The sequence below is a fragment of the Paramisgurnus dabryanus genome, chromosome 5, assembly GCF_030506205.2.
Source record: "Paramisgurnus dabryanus chromosome 5, PD_genome_1.1, whole genome shotgun sequence".
NCBI lineage: Eukaryota > Metazoa > Chordata > Actinopteri > Cypriniformes > Cobitidae > Paramisgurnus > Paramisgurnus dabryanus.
The window spans coordinates 16,413,506-16,435,003 of NC_133341.1; the positions used below are offsets into that span (position 1 = coordinate 16,413,506).

The window sequence follows — 21,498 nt, forward strand, 5'->3', positions numbered from 1 at the left end:
CTTTTAATTAAATGAAATTGTTGAATATGTTATATCCATTAAAATTGAAGTTTAATAACATGTTTAATTTTAAATATTTAAAAAAAAACACTGGCGAAACATCCACTTATATGTCTACGGTGTTACCAATATTTGAAGTAATTAAGACAGTCACAGTAACAATCCAGTCTTTTCTTAAATACTTAAATAGAGGCTGCCATCATGATGATTTTAAGATTAGGGGAAATTTAGGAAATATTAATAAGTATGTATTTATCAAAATTTTGATTAAAATATGTAAAATCTGCAAGTTATAAACATAACACCATAGACACTAATAAAGTGTAGCACATGAAATTGTCAGAAATGTAGCTAACTTTAAGAAAATGAATAAGAAAGAATGCCCTCACCATGCACCCCTGCAGCTGCAATGAACAGAAAGTAAGGCAAGGCAAGGCAAGTTTATTTGTATAGCACATTTCATACACAGAGGTCATTCAAAGTGCTTTACATAGAAATGAGAAAACAAAAAATCAAATATACATGAATTTTAAATATCAATTAAAAGAAAATAAATGTGATTTTAATAGAAAATGTTTAAATGAAACCGGAATAAAAGTATAAAACAGTTAAAAATTAGAATAAAAACAAGAGAAATAAAAAGTATTAAAATAGTGCATATAAAATATAGTGCAATCAGTTCGGACGGTTTTAAGTCTGGATTTGAATGTGACTACTGTTGGAGCACATCTGATCTCATCTGGAAGCTGGTTCCAGCAGCAACTGGCATAATAGCTAAAAGCTGACTCTCCTTGCTTTGAGTGAACCCTTGGTATTTATAGCTGATGTGATCCTAATGAACTGAGTGATCTGTTGGGTTTATATTCAATGAGCATATCAGCAATGTATTGAGGTCCTAGTCCACTGAGTGATTTATATACCATTAATAATACTTTAAAATAAATCCCAAATGTAACTGGTAGCCAGTGTAGAGACCTGAGGACTGGTGTGATATGTTCGTATTTTCTGGTTCTGCTCAGAATCCTGGCAGCAGCGTTCTGAATGAGCTGAAGCTGTCTAATGGTCTTTTTGGGAAGGCCAGTGAGAAGGCCATTACAATAATCCACCCTACTGGTGATGAAAGCATGCACAAGTTTCTCTGAGGCTTGTCTGGAAACAAAGCATCTAATTCTTGCAATATTTTTGAGATGATTATATGCTGATTTAGTTATTGCTTTGACATGACTACTAAAACTAAGGTCAGATTCCAGAATCACACCAAGATTCCTGACTTGATTTTAAGTTGTTTGACCCCTAGCGTCAAGGTATGCATTCACATTGAGCACTTCATCTTTGTTTCCAAACGCAATGACTTCAGTTTTCTCTTTGTTTAACTGAAGAAAGTTTTGGCACATCCAACTGTTAACTTCATCAGTGCATTTGCACAGGGAGTCAATGGGGCTGTAGTCGTTAGGGGAGTCCAAATGGATTTCCCCTTTTCTTAAAGGGGTGATATCTATTGTTGTAACACCACAGACATGAATTTGGGGTACACTATTGTTTTCTTAAATATATATATATATATATATATATATATATGTATATATATATATATATATATATATATATATATATACCATATATGTGCATGCTTTCAGAGATTCTGGTCGACTTTGGTAATTGGAACATTGGTAATAGGCCATATGAAGAGATGCCATGTTTTTCTGACATGTTTTTTTGCAAATAATATTTTTTTTTATCAGATTCTTTATGGATTCTGCCAACAAATCACCTGAGGCCGCGATTAAGCGGATTTGAAGCAAAAGTATTTGATTAAGGTATAATATAGGCCCCATGTGCCTAGAGCATTCGTTTAATATCGTTATCCAATTTTATCCTTATCCAATTTGTGCGTTTAACGCCTTTTGCATCTGAGCTCCTCATATTATTTTATTTTTGGCATTAGTGAGTTAAATTATGTTCTTTTAGATATTTATGACCCTGAAGCAAATATTGGATAACATGATGTGGTGTTTTTTGAGTGCAATAATTGTAATCAAATGTCCCCACTACCCTCCTCAGTATGGGTGCTCATGAGCTCTTGTCATTTGTTTATTGAAGCTTTTTGCAATTTTCGAATTAGTGGTCAGTTGATATGTAATCCTCTAGCAAAGTTGTTCTCAGAATGGAGTGGAGCAATGGATAAATATTTATATAAAATCTGTTCCAAACAGCTGAGTGAAAAGGAAACAAAATAGACTGAAGTCTGTTCCGAAAATCCAACCACATCACCACTGCAAAAATATACAGATAATAACATTTCCATTCTTTGTTTAGGTACAGCTGAGAAATGAGTACAATTTGTACAGACACATTTTATGTTTCATCCATTCATGGATTTATTTGTTTAATCATTTGTTTCAAACAATGACTTTGTATCTGCAAATTTTAATTTTTGTATTGACTATTGTGTTTTAATTTTTTGACCCCTAACATATAGATTCTATGTGACTTTCTATTCCTCTTGACTGGCTCTGCATTCATGCATACATCAGGCCTGTGTTCTCCCTTTCGCCTGTCAAAGCTGCAGCAAACTAATCAGTTTGGGGATATATGGGATATAACAAATATTTGTACATAATCTGTCAAAGCTCTGTTTTATCAGACTACAAGACCCACTGAGTTTAGGCTCTGACACCTGACCACTTAATCTCATGGTGTTATAGGCCTACAAGCCCATATCAGACCAACAGAACCACTTGAAACATGCGCAGAAAGATTTTTATTGTGGCACCTGATCTCATCAGATTTATTTAAAAATTTTTCTGGGCTTGTTTTATTTTAACTCTTAGTTTGTTTAGAGTTGACTGAGTGAGGCTAATTCATTCACATGCTTCTAAACCTGCAAAGTGGAGATTTCCTTACTTTTGCTGGGTAAGACAATATTTGAAACCCTTGTTTTGGATTTAGGCAGTTTATATTGTACTAATCTTTCTCATTGGCACTAAGAGGCCTGCTTTGACCAACAGCCCCTCTTCTATTTTATATTAATGAATCACATATTTTTTTACAATTAAAATGCTTTAATTGTACCAAGGGAATTTACAGCCTGTAAATAAGTCCAATCCATTCCATATGTAAATATAAAAATGCAAATTTTAGGGGAAATATTTTTGGCCTAATAATATTGGTGTACTTGCTTCATCTTAGAGAGTTACAATAAAGCACTGTTTGTGTGCCAGGTAGGATTTGAGGTGTTTAAAAAAAAATATTTATCTAAGTAAACAAAATACTTGTAATCCAAAACAAACACATACAGCATAATGCAGCATTTGTTGTAAATCTTTCCTAAACATCTAAGGAGATTAATAGTTTAAACAAAAATGTGGAGGTAGTCCCAAGAGATTGGCATTCGAATATGCATCAGGTAACCTACTTCGTAAAAAGCATTCATGAGTTCAGTTCATTTTAAGGCAACTCCATCATTGTGCAATATTATGATGAAAGTTTTTTAATGAAATATAGCACATGAAAATGTATTTGGGAAAACAGGTCATAAAAAAGTTCATCATTTCTGTCATAAAGCATCATTATGTGTAGCTCAAAATACACATGGGTCTTGTTAATGAGGGCAACTTGCATTTTTGTTTGTGTTATTTTTATTTTATTTTATTTAGTCTAAGGACATAATCACTCCCTATCTGTCGAATTTCATGTTTAGTAAACACATTTGACCAAAACTGTTAAGTACTGTAAAAATGTGTTAAAATAAATAAAATAAGTGTATGCTCATTAAGTGTAGTCTAGTATTTACTAGTGGGTGAGATGTGTAATTTATACATTAGATTGTCCAATAAAGTAAATTAAAATTAGTCTTAAAACTACTTTCTATGATCCAAACACTAAATGAATTTCCGTCTTATAATTCACTTGTTTAGTTGTTTCTGAAGAGCTTGATAGTTTTGAAAAGATAGTTTATTAAAAGATGTGCAGTTGTACTTAAAAAGAGAGGACTCTTGTGTTTTTGACGTGATGGAGACATGGGTCAAGCCTGGAAAATGGTCCAATCTTGGAAATAATCACGCAATATGCTCATGTTGGATGCTGATGGAATATTGGGGATCTGTCAGGGCTTATGAAGAATGACTGCAGGTATGACTCAGTCAGGAGCCAAAAGGGGAACAGTGGGAGGGTGGTCTGATAAAAGTTTGTAATTTTAATGGGGGAAAATAAAAATGCTATGGTAAAAACGTGTTAATTGCAGGCTAACTCTAAAAACCTTGACATATATGGTTAAAAACTGTAATAGATTTAACAACACGTTACATTTAAAGGTTGAATTAAAGTAAAATGTATGGTTTTTGAAAGCAAACATATTCAACTGGATTATACGTGTACTTTTACATTAAAGTATTTGTATTCTATTTTAATTAAATTAAATTAGAATCAGTTAAACACATGGTTAAGAATTGTACAATTTACAAAACTTCGCTGGGGAAAATACAGTTAAGAATTGTGAAAAATATTGCTGTAATGAAAAAGAAAATGCCACCATATTTTTTTTTTTACAGTTTTTAACTGCAAAGTTGTTTAAATTGTATTTTTGCAATGGTTTCCTTGCAACCGCTGTCATTTTTTTCTAGTAAAACCTATGGATTTGTTTACATTGACCCTACTGGACTTCTTTAGATGTCCTTCCGGTCAGTTGAATTTTTCTTTTAACAGAGATGCTGGGAATTCAGATTTTGTGCTGGAGCTTTTGTGGATGGTTTATCTTGAACGTCCTGCTGTTCTACGCTGCATGCATGTCTACCGTGATGTGAACTCACCTTTCTCACAAGGTGAGAAAGACAGACAGAAGAATGCTGCGATGGGGGGCGGTAATGTTTTTTTGGGTTTTTTTTGGTGTGTGTGTGATGATGATGTTTGTGCATTTGTTAATGAAAGAGATGAGAGAGTTAAAGGCACTTTTTGGGTCACAGCTCAGCTTCAGTCCACAGGTAGGATGCTGACAAGCTCAATGGGAGGTTTCCTCTATTCCAGTTCATGCAGAGTCTGTCCGGTTACATTAACGGTGACTGGCAATGTTCATGTGCGCTCAGAATCTTATCACCATCAGATATTGGCTTTTAAATCTCAAAATCTCAGCCCTTACCCGTCCAGGCATGGACTTCACTAGACCTTTCTATCAGAACCAGCATTCACTTTTTCAGCTAAGGGGGTCCTACATATATTAGGCAGGTGGTCATAATGTTATTGCTGATCGCCGTATACAATGTGTGTGGGTTCGAGAAGGGCTACATGCACTCTAAAAATGGCTGGGTTATTTTTGACCCATAATGGGTAAATATCAGACAGAACACACGCTAGGTTAAAAATGACCCAATGTTTGGTTGTTGTTATGCAACCATGGGGTATAATAACCCAGCATTGGGTCAATTTTAACCCAGCGATGTGTTCTGTCCAATATTTACCCATTATGGGTAAAAAATAACCCAGCCATTTTTTTAAATGTCCATCTTGATTTTTTTTATTTTAGCATTGTTCTAAATACCTGTTTCTATACATTGCAAACACACATATGGTCATTTACAAAATGTCTAATATGCCATTTATTTTATATTGCATTAATATGTAGCTATTGAGATTTTCTGAAATCATCATACATATTTTGAGACAAAAATATGCAATGAATATTTTGCAATGATTTGCATTCCATTTACTGTATTTATTCCCAACTTTTCATATAGACTACAGTATGTCACCTTCGTGCCATGGGTGCAGTGTGCATAGATGTCCAGAAGGTGACAGTATAAATTCACATTACTCACATTTCTAGAGACTAATGCAGACGGTTGAACATCTTTGATTGTAAAACAAAACAAACATTTCCGAGCAGTCTAAATAAACAGCCTTTTTGCACGACATTCAACTCATTTCGATTTTATTCTGTCTTTTGTTTGTCTTTAACAGAATTGAGTGAGAATTAGATCATACTCGTTATAAAATCCAAGTTATTTGTTTATTTATGTATATATGAATGTTTATTTTTTAAGCTTAAAAACTTAAGGGCTTTACTGAAGTAACCAACAAAAACAGATCACTCGAGGGAGATAAACAAATATACGCTTTAAAAAGAAAAACATCAGCAAGGATTATTTTTATTTATTTATTTCGAAACCTCAACAAACAAGCTTTTTGAGTTTGCCTTGCAAATGAAATCTCAAATATTAGGTTTAAAAATGACCTACATTATAAAGGCTGTTTTTAAAACTCTATAGTGCACCACAGTTGTAATGTTTTGTGTATGCATTTATCTGTTGTATACTTTATTTAAGATATTTATTTATTTATTATTTGATATGTATTTTTTTTAGAGTAACAAGAATGATCATGTTTTAATGTTTCCTGTTATGTATTTCAGTCAGATGCTCCTCAGCTTGCTCACAACAACCACTTGATGGCACTCATCTGGTGCACAGTGGTTCAGTCACAGACTCCTAACCTCTGGTGGGCTTTTCTGTTTCTGGTCCTTGGATTCTGTCCAGCCTGCTGGAGAACAGACAGGAAGGGTGGGCCCTCTGATTGACTTCCTTTACATTTCCTGTTCAATTTCCAAGGGCACTTAGGGTAAACTGGTTCTGGGTTGATGTGACACTTCTTGATTTTCTATCTATACTAACGTAGCAGAATGAGAGTTATGATTTAGAAAAATACATGAAAATACTGTAGGATACCTTAGTATTTACTATGGTAAACTGTAGCATTACTGTAGTCTATTATATAAATTGCTAACACTTTCGTAATTTATACTGTAGTAAATATTGCAGTATGCATTAATATTTACTACTGTAAGGTTCAATAACATTGCATTATCTAAGGATTTTACCAAAGTTTACTATAGTAAATACTAAAGTATAATACATAATTTTTTTATGTGGGAAACAGAAACAGTCATATTTCTTTTCTTTACCTTTATTTGAAACACCCACAAACATATATCGTCTTTAAATGAGTAACTTTGAATATACTCTTTTTGCAGACTAGTTTAACCTGCTTTAACCTGATAATTAAAAATGTTTGATGCATAAATTAGTTTTTAAATGCATTTAAAGATTTTGTATAATAGTTATAATTAAGGGTAGAGGAACAATTATGTTGTAAAGTGCCTAATCATGACGAATGCAAGTGCAATAAGACTTAAAGACCTTCAGATAAACCGGCCTTAATCGACCATAAACAAGTTTTTGATCTGTATTTGTTTTTGTTTGTCCCGTATTCTTTTCATGGAATTAATTATGGCGAAGTCTTAACTCTTGAATATTAATTAGGTCATGTGACGTTGCTTGGTAACCATCCCACAGCGTCTAGTCAAGAAGCCTCCTGAATATTCATGAACACCTTACTGCCATTGGTTAATGCGTTCATTGGAGGGCGGAACCATAATTACACACGGTGCTGCTGACGAGTGCGAGCAGCTGAAGTATTCACCGGTGGCGCATCCACAAACCTGCGTCCAGTCAAAACATCCGCATCTGTCCACACACGGATGTACCGGGCGTGAAGCAGCCAGAGAGTGACGGGATACTTTCTGCAAGTAGTTCAAAAACTTGTGAAGTTGAAGCGAATCCACTCGTATGGAGTGAGAAAGGAGTTTTGCATGTCTTCAACAGGTGAGTACGCTCATACACAACTAAACAGCTAAGTATTTTCTTTAAACTACATTTGCAGTTGTCAAACTCCAATATTGTTTTGTGTGTGTGGAATTGCTGTAAAATTGTGTAGAGAAAGAAAGGCACCTACACAAAAGAGAGTGAAAGCTGTTATTGTTTGGCAGTGGGTGACAGTCGCAGCTATGGGAACTGGAGCGCGCGCTCGCTGTCTCGCGCACACAGTAGGCTAAGTTACCCACTTTAGTTATTCACCCTCATAGTGATTGTTTATTCTGTATGAAGAGCTTTGGACTGCATGGTCATGATTAAATCCAATTGATTAAAATCTTTACTCTTATAGCTTTTGGGAGGATGGCGACATTTACAGTAGCTACTTCAGTAGCCTACTGTACTGCAGTACAGTACAGGAGCTAAAATTAACTTTATTAACAATAACAATACTTACCATGCAGTACTAAAATGATAATAGCAATGACAATAAAACATGCATCTACAAGTAAACTATTTAAATGCTTAGTAATGATGTTGTCCAGTTTGAATGATAAAATAATTAAAATCAGTTAATTATGGTGTTTCTGACCATATGTCTAGCAGATCCTTTATCGAAATGGCATTTTAGCTTATTGCTTTTTTAGTTATTTCCTGTATTTACTGTAGCTTGACCGATTATACACTTTAGAAAGATAGCCATGTCCATATTTACAGAAAAACGGATACAGTGTCTGCATCAGCGGTATTCTGGAGTATGTCTTGTACATGAAGGGGGAATCAGAGTGCATTGTGTCCTGTTAATCAGGAGAAACTTTACTTCCTCTTTCCCTCGATCTCTTGTATCTTGCAAGAACGCTGTGGCCAGGGAGCGTCCCTGGCCTCACTCTCAGGCCAGAGGAAGAGAAATAGAAAGGTCTGGCATGAAAGAGACTTTGAAGTACTCTACTCTTCAGTCTTTGTCTCTCTTCTTTGCTCTATTGAATACTGAGCAAACAGAGGAAACAAAAGAATGTTTTACAGGCCAACAGGGCCTAGTGAGTATCCCACAGGACTAATATGAGTCTAATCACTTTTTAGAGTTTTTAACAGAAAGTGTTGCATTACAAGAATATCATTTAAATGGCGGTAAACATTTTTTTTAATACATGCTAATTAGCTTTTTTCGATTTTTGAAATTGAGAGTATAACTTGATATGCCATGACTGAGACTCATGGGATAATGTAGTAGACCTATTACCACCTTTCTCTCTTCTGTTTTGGTTTTCACTATTCTGAAAGAACATATTGCATTGGGTTTTACTATACGTAGGGAAATAAAGAGGACATGCCATATGTCAGAAGACTACAGGTGGAATTCAACCGTGTCTGGTCAAAGTCAGGTTAATTTCACACAGAGAAATTGAACCAGACTTAAGTCACAGTGTAAACCCTGCCTTTTTTGCTGTTGTGTACATGCTTTATAAGTTATCTGCTTCACTGGTACTGCGTCCACATTTAAGCCATGCCTATTTGTTTTTTAAACAGCAGGGTGTGGCAATTACACCATAAAAGCCTTGGTAAAACTCCAAACTCCTTTAATGCCTTCCAGGTGAAACCGAATCTACAGGTGTGTGTGTGTGTGTGTGGGAGAGAGAGGGCATGATAATCCAGTATTGTTGCTCATCCCAATAAAAAGAAGAAACACATGCATTTGAGTAACAGAGAAAAAAAGTACAAACTGGAATATATTGAAATGATATTAATGTAATGTTTTTTCCCAAACAAAAATGTTCAAAAAGATCAAAGCAGGATCAATGTAGTAAACAAACAGTTAATTGTCAAAAGTTACAGCGCTGTTATACAGAATATCAGAACTCTATTTAAGAACCTAGCAATCTAAACTGATACGAACCTTAATTGGATCATGCTTAATTGTTTATATATGTATGTATATGTATATGTTCATATACTGGACTTAAAAGCACCTTAATCTGTAATAATAACGTGGGGTAAAATGGGGATGTATATGCTAAGGTAACACCTAGTCTAAATTAATTCTTAGTTTTAGGTCTGACGATTGTTTAACACTTGCTAGTCTCTATCTAAATGTTGTTCAGCTTCAGTCTTAACCATCAACAAAAATCTCTGTTTTTCCTCTTGACCTCAAACGACCTTAATTTACTACTCTTTCTTGCTCAAATGTACATAAATATACAATGTCCTTTAGGGCTATGGGACGTAGGTTTCTATAAAATTGTAAGTTTTTATGATGTCTATGTCAGCTGTGTTTGGTGTGCTTGTGTAGGTGCATGTACGTGTTGTAGGATCAATAGGCTGTATTCAGTTACATCTGACGTCATTGTCCCTTAAAAAGTCAACCACTGCACTAGCATAGAAAACAACAAACATGACTTCTACTGTTAAAAACATAGATGCCTGCTGTATTTGACCAGTTCACATCGATGTAATTAATTTCTTAAACAGATTTCCTTAATGATTTACGTATATACAAACCTGATGAAGAACAAACATTACTCATAAAATAGTGTTGATCTTGCAGCATTGGTGACCTTGACCAGTCTTAACAGTGAAAAGCCATCTTAGCGTCTCAATGAATCCAGATACAGCAGTTATGTTGTATTGAATATCACCGAAATGCTGTAAGACCGTCTGTGCCATCACATAATGCCGATATTCAGTATTAGTAGTACAGCTGTGGATGTGATATTGCTTTACATATCAATTTCAAACAGTTAAAGTAGTTAACACCGAGAAACAGACATTACAGGCATAGCATATGCAACTTACAAGTGCATTTAAAGTGTCAATCTTATTTTGTTTCTTGGGAATTGAACTCGTGACCTTTGCAGTCATGAGTGCTCTGCCATTTGAGTTAAAGGAACAGTATATAAAAAGTTTTACGTATTTAAAAATGTTTTATGTACACAACCTATTCACAAAATAATAACACAATTTTACATTGTACATTCAAAGTAGGGATGCATAACGATTAATCGGGATTAATCTATAGCAGAATAAAAGTTTTTTGTTTACATCATATATGTGTATGAACTAAACAGTGTATAATAATTATGTGTATATAAATATGCACACATGCATGTATAATTTTAAGAAAAAAATATATATTTATAAATTAAGTATTTATATACAGGTATAATATAAATTATACATAAATATACAAATGTATATTCACATGTAAACATTTCTTAAATATATACATGCAAGTGTATTTATCTATACAAAGTTATTATACACACATATATTATGTAAACAAAAACTTTTATTCTGCTATAGATTAATCGCGATTAATCATTATGCATCCCTAATTCAAAGCTTTCTCACCTGGAAGAGGAAACATTGCGGGGTGCTCATGCCCAGTGTGAGTTAGACAGACAGAGGGTTGCTTTTTGATGGACGCTATGTTCTGACATGTGGAGGATCAAAAGATTAAGCCCTCTGTTGTCCACACAGCTATGTGAACATGTTCCAATTAAAAGGCAAGGTTTTTGTTTCCCCCCTCTCTGAGGATTTGGTCCAATTAAAAGGAAAGTCAGGTGACTCTGTGAGTCAGCAAAAATTAAAGGGTGGACAAACAGACAGTGATGTTTATGTGCGAAACAGTTTTTATATTTGTTTCAGTGCTTATAAATGGACAGTAAATGAAAAGTAAGGAAAATCACGTTTGCATGTTCTGTTCTTTTTTTATGCAGTCTCGCCATACATTGTGCAGCTCAACATATCGCTCAGATGTAAAAACCTGTTTTGCTCACATGTGCTTTACTCTACAGATGTGTTTGGTTTATTTGTGGGTGTGGGTCTTTTCCCGGTATTAAAACATGTTCTCTCTCATTTGTCAGGTGCTGCTGCTATAATGGAGCTCAGCAGGGGAAAGGTGCCACTTTATGTGAGTGTCACAAATTTTCATTTTGTTCCTTTCGTCTGCCTCTCTTTCCCTACCTCCCTCTCTCTCTTTCTCTCTCTCTCTCATGAAATTCGACCCTTTCATTCCTTTGTTTCCTTGTTCCTTTGGGATTTCTCTTTTCATTCGGCCTGTTTGCCAGATGACAAAACTCATTTATAAATGACTTCACCTGTGCATGTGTGTATAGCTGGCATGACCGAAAGTCCTCTGGAAACCGCTCTTACCTTAATTAAATAATATTGTATTGTCAGTGTCTCCCAAACTGCATTTGTTTAAGTTTGCATACTGTTTAAAATATTGGAGAGAAAAGGAAAGTTCAGCAAAGTCTATCTCATGTGCAGCTAATACACCTATAAGGCCCAAAGCAGCAGTGCTAGCTTTTTTGTCTCGTAGTTTGTATGGATTTGTATTAAAATGGCAGGTTATACAGGACTATACTAAGAGCTCTGCTCTATAATATGGTAGATCATTCCTTAGACAACATTACACTGTAACGGTCTTTTAATTATTTACAGCTAGGTTTGTCTGAATTTCCAGGTACCCAACATCAACTACACTGGCACAGCTGAGTCACATGAAAACTTTTCGGAACAATTAAACATTCTTTCCTAAATAGTTCTTTATTCATTTGCCGTTTTAGTGGACACATAAAAATTGACTTTGGTATCTTCATAACACAACCACTGGTCTCTGGAGCAGCCTGGGGGTTTGCTCAAGGACGCAGTGGTGATGGATCATTGCTTGCAAGATTCAAACCAGCAAACAACAGTCTATACCACCCCTACAGGAGTAGATTATTTTAAACCTCACTTTAATTTGCCAGCTCAGCTGTATAATCACAGTGTGGGGTGTACGAGACAGACGCACAATACTTCTCTGTGACCTCATTATGAATGAGGTGCACTATGCGTTAGGTGTGTTAGGGTTTTAAGGTGTGTGTGACTGTGATGGGGATAATGTGTTATTGTAAGGGGATATGTTGAGAGTTTATGGCAGGCTTGCATAGTGTCAACTCTCAACTCCCAGTACGGCGCTGTAGACAAACATTTCATTCACTCAGAACTAAAAGCAATTATTGTGTGTGCATATGAGTGTGTGTGTGCTAAATGCTTTCAGGTGTTCCTGGACTACCGATAGATAAGTGCTAGCTAGTGTTGTTGAGAATATTTTTACTTTTAAAGTATACCTTTTTTTATCAATTTTTAATGTTAAAGGACCAGTGTGTAGGTTTTTGGTGAGAAATGGCAACTTCCATTTAAGGGGATTCGCGGTGTATATAGATAAAAATGGCTCTAAGATAATAAAACAATAGAGTTAATTTTGTAAGCTCTTTATAGAGCACTGATAATATAGTTATGTATATTATATTGGATTTTTGTTAAGAGATCCTTCTAAAATTTACACAATGCACCTTTAACTAGAGGTAATGTTAAGTAAAAAAAGACAATAGTAATAGTATTTACAGTATTTTGTATGGTACCATATTTCAGGATGACTGTTAGAAGTTGAGATACAATGTTTATTCTTTGGAAGTGAACTGGTGCTTACTAGAAATAAGTGTTCAGCCGGCTAGTGTGGGTGTGGTCTGCTATTTTGTGCTCCATCAGCAAATCTGAGCATGGATTTGTATAACCCTGTACGTCAGGGTGTGTCGTGACGGTGTATATTCTCGGCCAGACGCAAATCTAACCTTGTGTGTATATTAAAAATGTAAAGAATGCCCAATGAATCACAATCAAGATGAGCAGGTTTAAAGTCACCTGGCTGGTTTGTTTCTATTTGTACTTTATTTGGTATTCAATAAAACTTTTCTTGTGATGTGTAAATACTTTGGATAGATAACAGAAAAGATTTAATTATAGTCATTAGGGCTGTTTGGATAACCGCAATAGAGGGTATGCACGTGACGTGACCTTCGGAATTTGTGTACAGTGTGAAATCAGCGAAAACATGGGTAAAACGCATCTAAATAGGAAAAAGCTGTTGTGCGAAAATCTGTACTAACAGATTTAACAAGAATTCGGAGCTATCGTTTTATAGACTGCCAAAAAACACAGAAAGGAGAAGTAAATGAATCTTCCATGCCAACGTCCACTGACCACAGGTGGGTTGACAAGTTGCTAGGGTCACTATCAAGTCCACCAAAATAAAATTGTAGCTAATAATTGTCAGTTATACTGACATTTTCGCGTGCTCATGCGAAACCTTCATGTGCAGAATTTTTTTAACGTTTAGTTTCGCATGCGCACGTGAAACTAATTTTGAGTGCGTGTGAAACTTCGACTCGGTGCAGTAACACTCTCCCTCTCTTATTTTGTACCACCATACTTGCTCGTATAACTACTCGTCTTAAATAGAAAAAACGTTGATGTGTTTGGTCACTTCTAACTTTATCTCTGTTTGGTACCATTAAATGAATGGGGCTAAGCTAAATGCTATCGAAGTGTCACAGCGCGCCCCAGCGCTTACGTGCACGCACTAAGATGATAGAGGTATGTATCAACTCTTCTTAGTTAAGGTTATAACATAGTTTAATATTGAAAATGAGTAGACTATTCCTTTAAGTGCAAATCATTTCATGTGCTTTTGCTAGATAATCATTACATATCACCATGATTTTGGGCTTTAAAATGGCAATACACCAAATAAATACCGGCTTCTATCTGATTTTGGGAAAGTATCTTGCTGTTCATTCTGTTTTAAACATTTAGTGTTTACTTTTCTATTTTGTTGAAAAGTGATTGTTGACTTTGCAATAATAATAGCTGATCAGTAAATCTTATTTATGCAGCACCAAAATAGGGATACATGAGGGCATAATACTGCGTTGTTGAGCCTTTCCCCTGCATGGGAATTACCTTTAGCGCGACAGCCTTAGGTTTCATTAACATTTATAATAGACTGCTATACAAGTTTTGTGTTAACAGTAGCATACCAGCCTACCACAACACTTACATGCTAAAACAAGACTTTATTCATAACTGTATAGAATGCAGAGGTTATATAAACATGTCAGTTATCTTAAATGGTAGTTAATGATTGTAAGTACTTATGTTTTACGCTGTAGAGATATGGGGGACATGTTTGACATGTTTTGTTTCCCAAATCTCATTAGAGAGATAGGAAAGTCTGGCTCTGTGTCCGGTTTCATCTGTGAAGTGAGTGAGGAAACCCATGCCGATGTTTGACTGGAACAAACAGCATCCCCCATGTGTGTCTGTCGGTCTTTTGCCTGATAAAACACTCAATAAACTCTGGAACTACAGAGTGCTGAGAATATGATAAAACAGAGGCAACTTTGGTTGACCACATAAGGCTTACACGTTTTAAATAAAGTCTTGAATACTTCAGCAATGGTGGTGGTGTAGTGTACAAAAAGCTTGGTTCGTAATCAGAAGGTTGCAGGTTTGAACCCCACAAGAGGTGAGTTTCGAGTTGTCGCACCCTTGAGCGACACACTAGTAAAATGTACATAGAAAGTGTCCCACAAAGGTCATCATACTGTAAATGTTATGAGAACATGGTGCCAGTCTATAAGAATTGAGGCAGATACCATCAACCTGTTTTATTGTTCAAGTTCTATCATTTCTTATCTCTTAATTATCCCAGTTTTAGTTAGGCTCTTTCATTTTTATTATGCACATTGAAAAACATTAAAAGTGGTTGTGTAGATGTTTATGTACGTCAGGTGTTTTTGAGTGAAGTCACGCAACGTGGATCATGATTATGTTGTCTGCTGGACAACGTCAACTCCCTCGAGAGTTATGTCATTTACTATCCGAAACTTTTTTCTTTGGAAATCTGATGTTTTTTTTGAATTCTTAAGGGAATATTTGGATCCTCTCATGCAACATGGTAAACACAAAAAGATTCCTGTGCACTGTGTTCTTCCTATTCCTGTGTACTGCATTAGAGATCAGATGGAAATGTAAGAAAGGCATTTCCTAAATAGACACATAATACTTTATTCTGCTTAATCACTCACCTACATATGTGAAATTTAACTATTGGGCAAAACATCAGGAATATCCACCACGTAGAGCTTGTATCAACGGCTTTTTGTGCTATTTTAGGCTATGTCCACACGAAGCCGGTGCATTCCCTATCCGATCATTTTTTTTCCTTGCTCTAAAAAAATAATCCGTAAACACGAAACCACTGAAACTGACTGAAAGCGGTGTAGTATATATCCCGGACCAGTATGGGGCGCTGTAATTCTGCCACAGATATACACTATACACCGAGAAGAAGACTTTGAGCATGCGCATAACCAACGTATGGTGTTGTCCATTATCGCTTGTTGGTCACCACAATTGCATAGAAGCAATAGATTTTGCTGTAATAAAGCTAGTAGGCTTTAGTAGCTTCTGTAGCACGAACACAATCACATAGTCCGCCGTTATTGTTGTTGCTGTTACGTGTGACGCTTCCGACACGTGATGCGATGACATTTTCGCTTCACAAAATATACGGATTGGCTGTACAGATGAAACCGCAAGGGTGTCGGTTTCAGATTTATCCACTTTAGGACCCGGTTTCAAAAAATAGCGGATTCAGTCTCCCAAAACGCCGGATCCGTGTGGATGAAACGCCAATACGATAACAAATTTATACGTAAACAGTGATACGCGTCTCCGTGTGGACAGCCCCTTAAAATGAAAATTCGAAATGCATTGAGCAGCAATTCCATGCATTTAGGCATGCAGACATGGTCAAGATGATCTGCTGCAGTTCAAACCGATCGCCAGAATGGGGAAGAAAGGTGATTTAAGTGAATTTGAACGTGGCATGGTTGTTGGTGTCAGACGGGCCGGTGTGAGTATTTCAGAAACTAGTGATCTAGTGGGATTTTCACAAACAACCATCTCAAGGGTTTACAGAGAATGGTCAGAAAAAGAGAAAATATCCAGTGAGTGGCAGTTCTGTGGGCGCAAATGCCTTGTTGATGCCAAAGGCCAGAGGAGAATGGCCAGACTGGTTCGAGCTGATAGAAAGGCAACAGTAACTCAAATAACCACTCGTTACAACCGAGATATACAGAAGAGCATCTCTGAATGCACAACACGTCGAACCTTGAGGCGGATGGGCTACAGCAACAGAAGACCACACCGGGTGCCACTCCTGACAGCTAAGAACAGGAAACTAAGGCTACAATTCACACAGGCTCGCCAAAATTGAACAATAGAAGATTGGAAAAACGTTGGCTGGTCTGATGAGTCTTGATTTCTGCTGCGACATTCAGATGGTAGAGACAGAATTTGGTGTCAACATAAAAAGGCATGGATCCATCCTGCCTTGTATCAACGGTTCAGGCTGGTGGTGGTTGTGTTATGGTGTGAGGGATATTTTCTTGGCACACTTTGTGCCCATTGGTACCAATTGAGCATTGTGTATTGTTTCCGACCATGTTCATCCCTATATGACCACAGTGTACCCATCCTCTGATGGCTACTTCCAGCAGGATAACGCGCCATGTCATAAAGCGCAAATAATCTCAGACTGGTTTCTTGAACATGACAATGAGTTCACTGTACTCAAATGGCCTCCATAGTCACCAGATCTCAACCCAATGGAGCATCTTTGGGATGTGGTGGAACGGGAGCTTTGTGCCCTGGATGTGCAGCCGACAAATCTGCAGCAACTGCGTGATGTTATCATGTCAATATGGACCAAAATCTCTAAGGAATGTTTCCAGTACCTTGTTGAATCTGTGCCACGAAGGATTAAGGCAGTTCTGAAGGCAAAAGGGGGTCCAACCCGGTACTAGTAAGGTGTACCTAATAAAGTGGCCGGTGAGTGTATAATTAAATTTAAAATCTAGATAAATTAAGTACTAAATTTGTACAAGATAAATTAGAATATCAAAACTATCCATGAAGTGGTTTTTGACCCAGTGTTGAGGCTAGAAATCTTAAAGGACAAAGGAGAAATAGGGTTGACCTTCTCTCTGTCTATTCTTACGTTTTGTCATGAAATTAAGCAATATTTGATCATTTACACAGCTCAATGTATGGCTGTAACATCTGCAAAAATGTTCTCAAAAATGTTAAGTCTGCATATTGTGATTCTACTTGAGCACTCCAGTTGCCATTGTGGAATATAATGCAAACTGCTGCTTTACTGTTGTTTTGCTGTATTTGAACAGATGTTGTTGCCCCTTGAGACTTAACTATATGTTTAACTCTCTGACCGACATGCTCTCTATGTCAAAATGTTTACGCTTGAAGCATGTTTTTGTAGATTGTGCTGGGTTTAACCCCTTTAGAAACCTGTTACTGTATTTTCAGTTAACGCTTTGGATTAAATTGTTTAAGAGCACATATGCCCATTTTTATAATATAGGTCTAAATTGTGCCAAGAATATGTCTGTGAAGTTTAAGCCCAAAAAACTTTTTGTTTTGGGTGGGAACAAAAATGTGCTGTTTATGTGTGTACCTTTAAATTCAAATGAGCTACAGCTTCTCTCATTCAGAAGATCTGAATCCTTTCAGTACATTCTAAGACAATTATATATTTAGCCTCATTAGCGCTTCAAAGTGCTAACAAACACATTTAGTACATTTTAGAACATTTAGAACATCTTTGGGGTAAAATAAACCAGTCAGTCAGTGGCTGTGGGCGGGGCTTTGTTTGTGTGACGTCACATTAACAAGAGAATCAAAACAGCATGTCTAATGAGACATGTCTTTGGTTTAGTAGGAGGATTTTTTTATTGTAAGGTAGTTATGTTCATACACTGTGAATAGACATTTATGTGAATAGACATTTATGTGGACGCTGCAGCAGGAGTAGTGATGTTACGCACTGCCGAAAATAGTCCCCTTGGTTACTTTCAATGGCAGGGGAGTATTTTTGGGCAGTGCGTAATATCACTACGCTTTCTAGTATAGTCCTTACCATATCTGTCTAGAAAATAGCAACTTTTAATTTTCTGTTGGTCTTAGTACACGATATAACTACAGAAGAGTCAAGTTTTAAATAGGAAAAATATTAAAACTCTTTGGTTATTTTTAGCACCGTGCTAATGGTCTAATCAGATTCAATGGATTGTGCTAAGCTATGCTAAAAGTGTTAATGCCAGACCCGGAGATCAGCTGAATGGATTCCAAAACTTTAGGAATCAAATGTTTAATTTTAGGGGAGCTGGAAAATAAAAAGTGGAATGTCCCTTTAAGTGCAAAAATTATCCAGAAACATTTCTACATTCAAAGGATTTGTCCTTTGAATGAAATGGTCTATTTTTGCCCTATTTGGAAGGGTCATGAATAATAATGTTGAGCTCTGCTCTGATTGCTCTCCTGTGCTCTGGGGCTCATGCCAGTAGCTTACATCAGTAAACAGACCTTATATGTTTCAGCCTGTATCAGACTAAAATACAGATTTTGAGGAACAACTAATTGTTTGGAGATTGTTAATAGACATTTCTGAGTGGCAAGTTTGTGTTTTTATCAGTATGGACCTGCAGAATGTAACTGTAACATCAATAGTAGAACTTCAACCTAAACGCTAGCATATAGCATTAATTAGCATGTAACATTAACTCAGCAGTTAAAACTTTGTTTTTAGATTTTAACAACTTTAATTTAATGTTGAGTGTGTAGATCTCGACTGTGATGCCGATAGGCTCACGATATGTTATTACCATGTACAGTACAGAGTAGTGTTGGGCGATATGCCCATTTTGAGATCGTCCTATCGTCAGCCTGTGAGATCGGCGATACACCATAGTATCGGGGGGCGGGGCAGTAGTTTACTCCTTTATTAATTTGTTCATTTTTTACTCATTGTGACACGTCACTTGATGGACAAAAAATAACAAGAGCAACACCGTCATGACTGCAACCTTCTTAAAACTGATGACATTAATCCGAGCGCGGCAGGCGCTATAACATTTCCAAAGTGCCACGAAGCGCGACTCGCTGGTTTTAACCCTCTGCGCGCCATCAACCTCTCTGGTGCAAGGAAATGTCAGTGTAAGGGCTGCTCAATTATGGTAAAAATCTTAATCCTGATTATTTAACATGATGATTACTTAAGTTAATGACTGTAAAAACATGCACCTGCGCACACACACACACACATACAAACAATTCAATGCATTTGTTTAGTGCTGTTGCAGAAGTCTACACGTGTCAAGCAGTGGTGCTCTCAGAGGTGCATTTGTACCAGCCTACTTTGGGTTTACTTTGCAGATTATGTAATTTTATATTAGTTGTAGAATTCTTTAACACTACTTAGGCAGAGTAGCTTCACTACCACAAAGAAATTCCAACATATCACACGTCTTTTAAATTCCCTGAGCTGGTTTGTTCAGACAAGAACACTGTGATCAAAGAAAATCCAACAAGTGATTATCTCTAATAAAGGAGACTTTTGTAGCTATACTATTTCAGATTCTTAAGAAGATTACGATGTTCACAGACTTCATTGGGCTCATAGTCATACTGCATTCAGTGGAATAGTGAATCCTGTGCTCTTGTGTCAGGTGGCTTGTCATTTTGATAGTCAGTTTACCTTTAATACTCGTGAATGATATGTGTAATAAATTGAATATTATATCATAATAAATATTGTTAACATTTATGCAAATTATGTTAATTAGTCAATTTTAATTTATTACAAGGCCTATAAAAGACATATAATTACAATAATTACAGCAAACTTATAATGTGAGTCATGTGATGGACCCAACCTCCAGAAATAAGCGGCGGTTGACATGATCATGTTTGCAGCTCTGGAGCTTTAACTCATTGTTCTAAACTAGCTCTGCTGGTTAGAAACAAATAAAACAAATTACCTGTATCTATCACTGGTGTTACACCTATTTCTGAACTCCTTAACTAAAGATAAAATGTGCTCTATTTATTTTGTTTTTTTAATAAATGTCCTGTAAGCATAACAAGTCTTGAGAGATTGCAAAAAGACATAATCGCTATGTTGAATAGAAATAATGCTCAACTGAACATTAAAGACAAATCCTGTTAGAACATGAGAAATTCGTACACACCCTTCTCAGGTGGCAGTGGTTATGTCATTTGGTAAGGGAACACACACAGCTACAGATGCAGTCCATGGGGATCGGTAGGGTGCATTAGTGAGGTGTTTTTCTGGATCTAGTCTGTAAACAGGTGCTGAAGACAATAACAGTCCCTTATTGATCAAAGATGTAACTGGTTTTCTCCTCATCAGTTCCAAGTACAACCAGCATGAGAAGAACAAGGCTTAACATTGGTCAATATGTGAACTTGTTCATGCTGTTCTTTATTTATTCCTTTATGTGAATTTTGTTATATAGTATATATTGTTGATTTGCATTTGATGTCCCTTTATCTGAGCCCTTCAATCTATTATAGCTAATTTACGTGTTTATGTGAAAGAGGCTGAAAGACTCTGACCAAATTCATTGCTTTACAGGTATTAACAAGCAATTTTTTATTAAAGCTACAATATGTTAGATTTTTGTTATACAACATCCAAAAACCAGGCATGGTACTGCTCAATCTTGCATGGTGAGGACAAAAAAATGCTGTAATCTGAACCAGACAAACATTAACCGTAGCTTCTTCTGTTTGTTATATATGCATTAGTCAATAATATTTTTTTTTTGAAAAAAGCTAACGTTAGGCAATGGAAAGCATTTTACTTACTTTTCTGGGTGCATCCGTGACAGGTGTCTGTTAAAGTTTGAGGTTGTCCCAGTCTTTTCCTCAATTGTGCGATTACACACACAACATTTAGCGCTGCTCTTTCCAGCATTGGAAGCAAAATTCGCGTAGGCGAACTTCACGATGCCGGGCATGTCTTTCTGCATTTAACAAATGTGAACATTTAGCCCGCGAATCATGCATCATGCATTGCACGAGCGTAAAAGTGAGTGACGTCAGTGACTGTGTTGTCAAGCAAAGAGAGCAGTGTCTTTGAAGGGAGATCGCG

General features: G+C 36.3%; 1 protein-coding gene across 4 annotated transcripts in view; it reads left to right on the top strand.

Annotated features, from left to right (window-relative positions):
- The first annotated feature begins 7,443 nt into the window (after positions 1 to 7,443).
- Positions 7,444 to 21,498, top strand: part of arhgef28a (Rho guanine nucleotide exchange factor (GEF) 28a) — a 76,814-nt gene continuing 62,759 nt past the window's right edge. For all 4 annotated transcript variants that reach the window (XM_065266789.2, XM_065266792.2, XM_065266791.2 and 1 more), the window contains exons 1-2: positions 7,444 to 7,652; positions 11,501 to 11,547. In XM_065266789.2, coding sequence (XP_065122861.1) covers positions 7,640 to 7,652; positions 11,501 to 11,547 — 60 coding nt within the window. In that variant the 5' untranslated portion in view covers positions 7,444 to 7,639. The remainder of the gene's footprint in view (positions 7,653 to 11,500; positions 11,548 to 21,498) is intronic.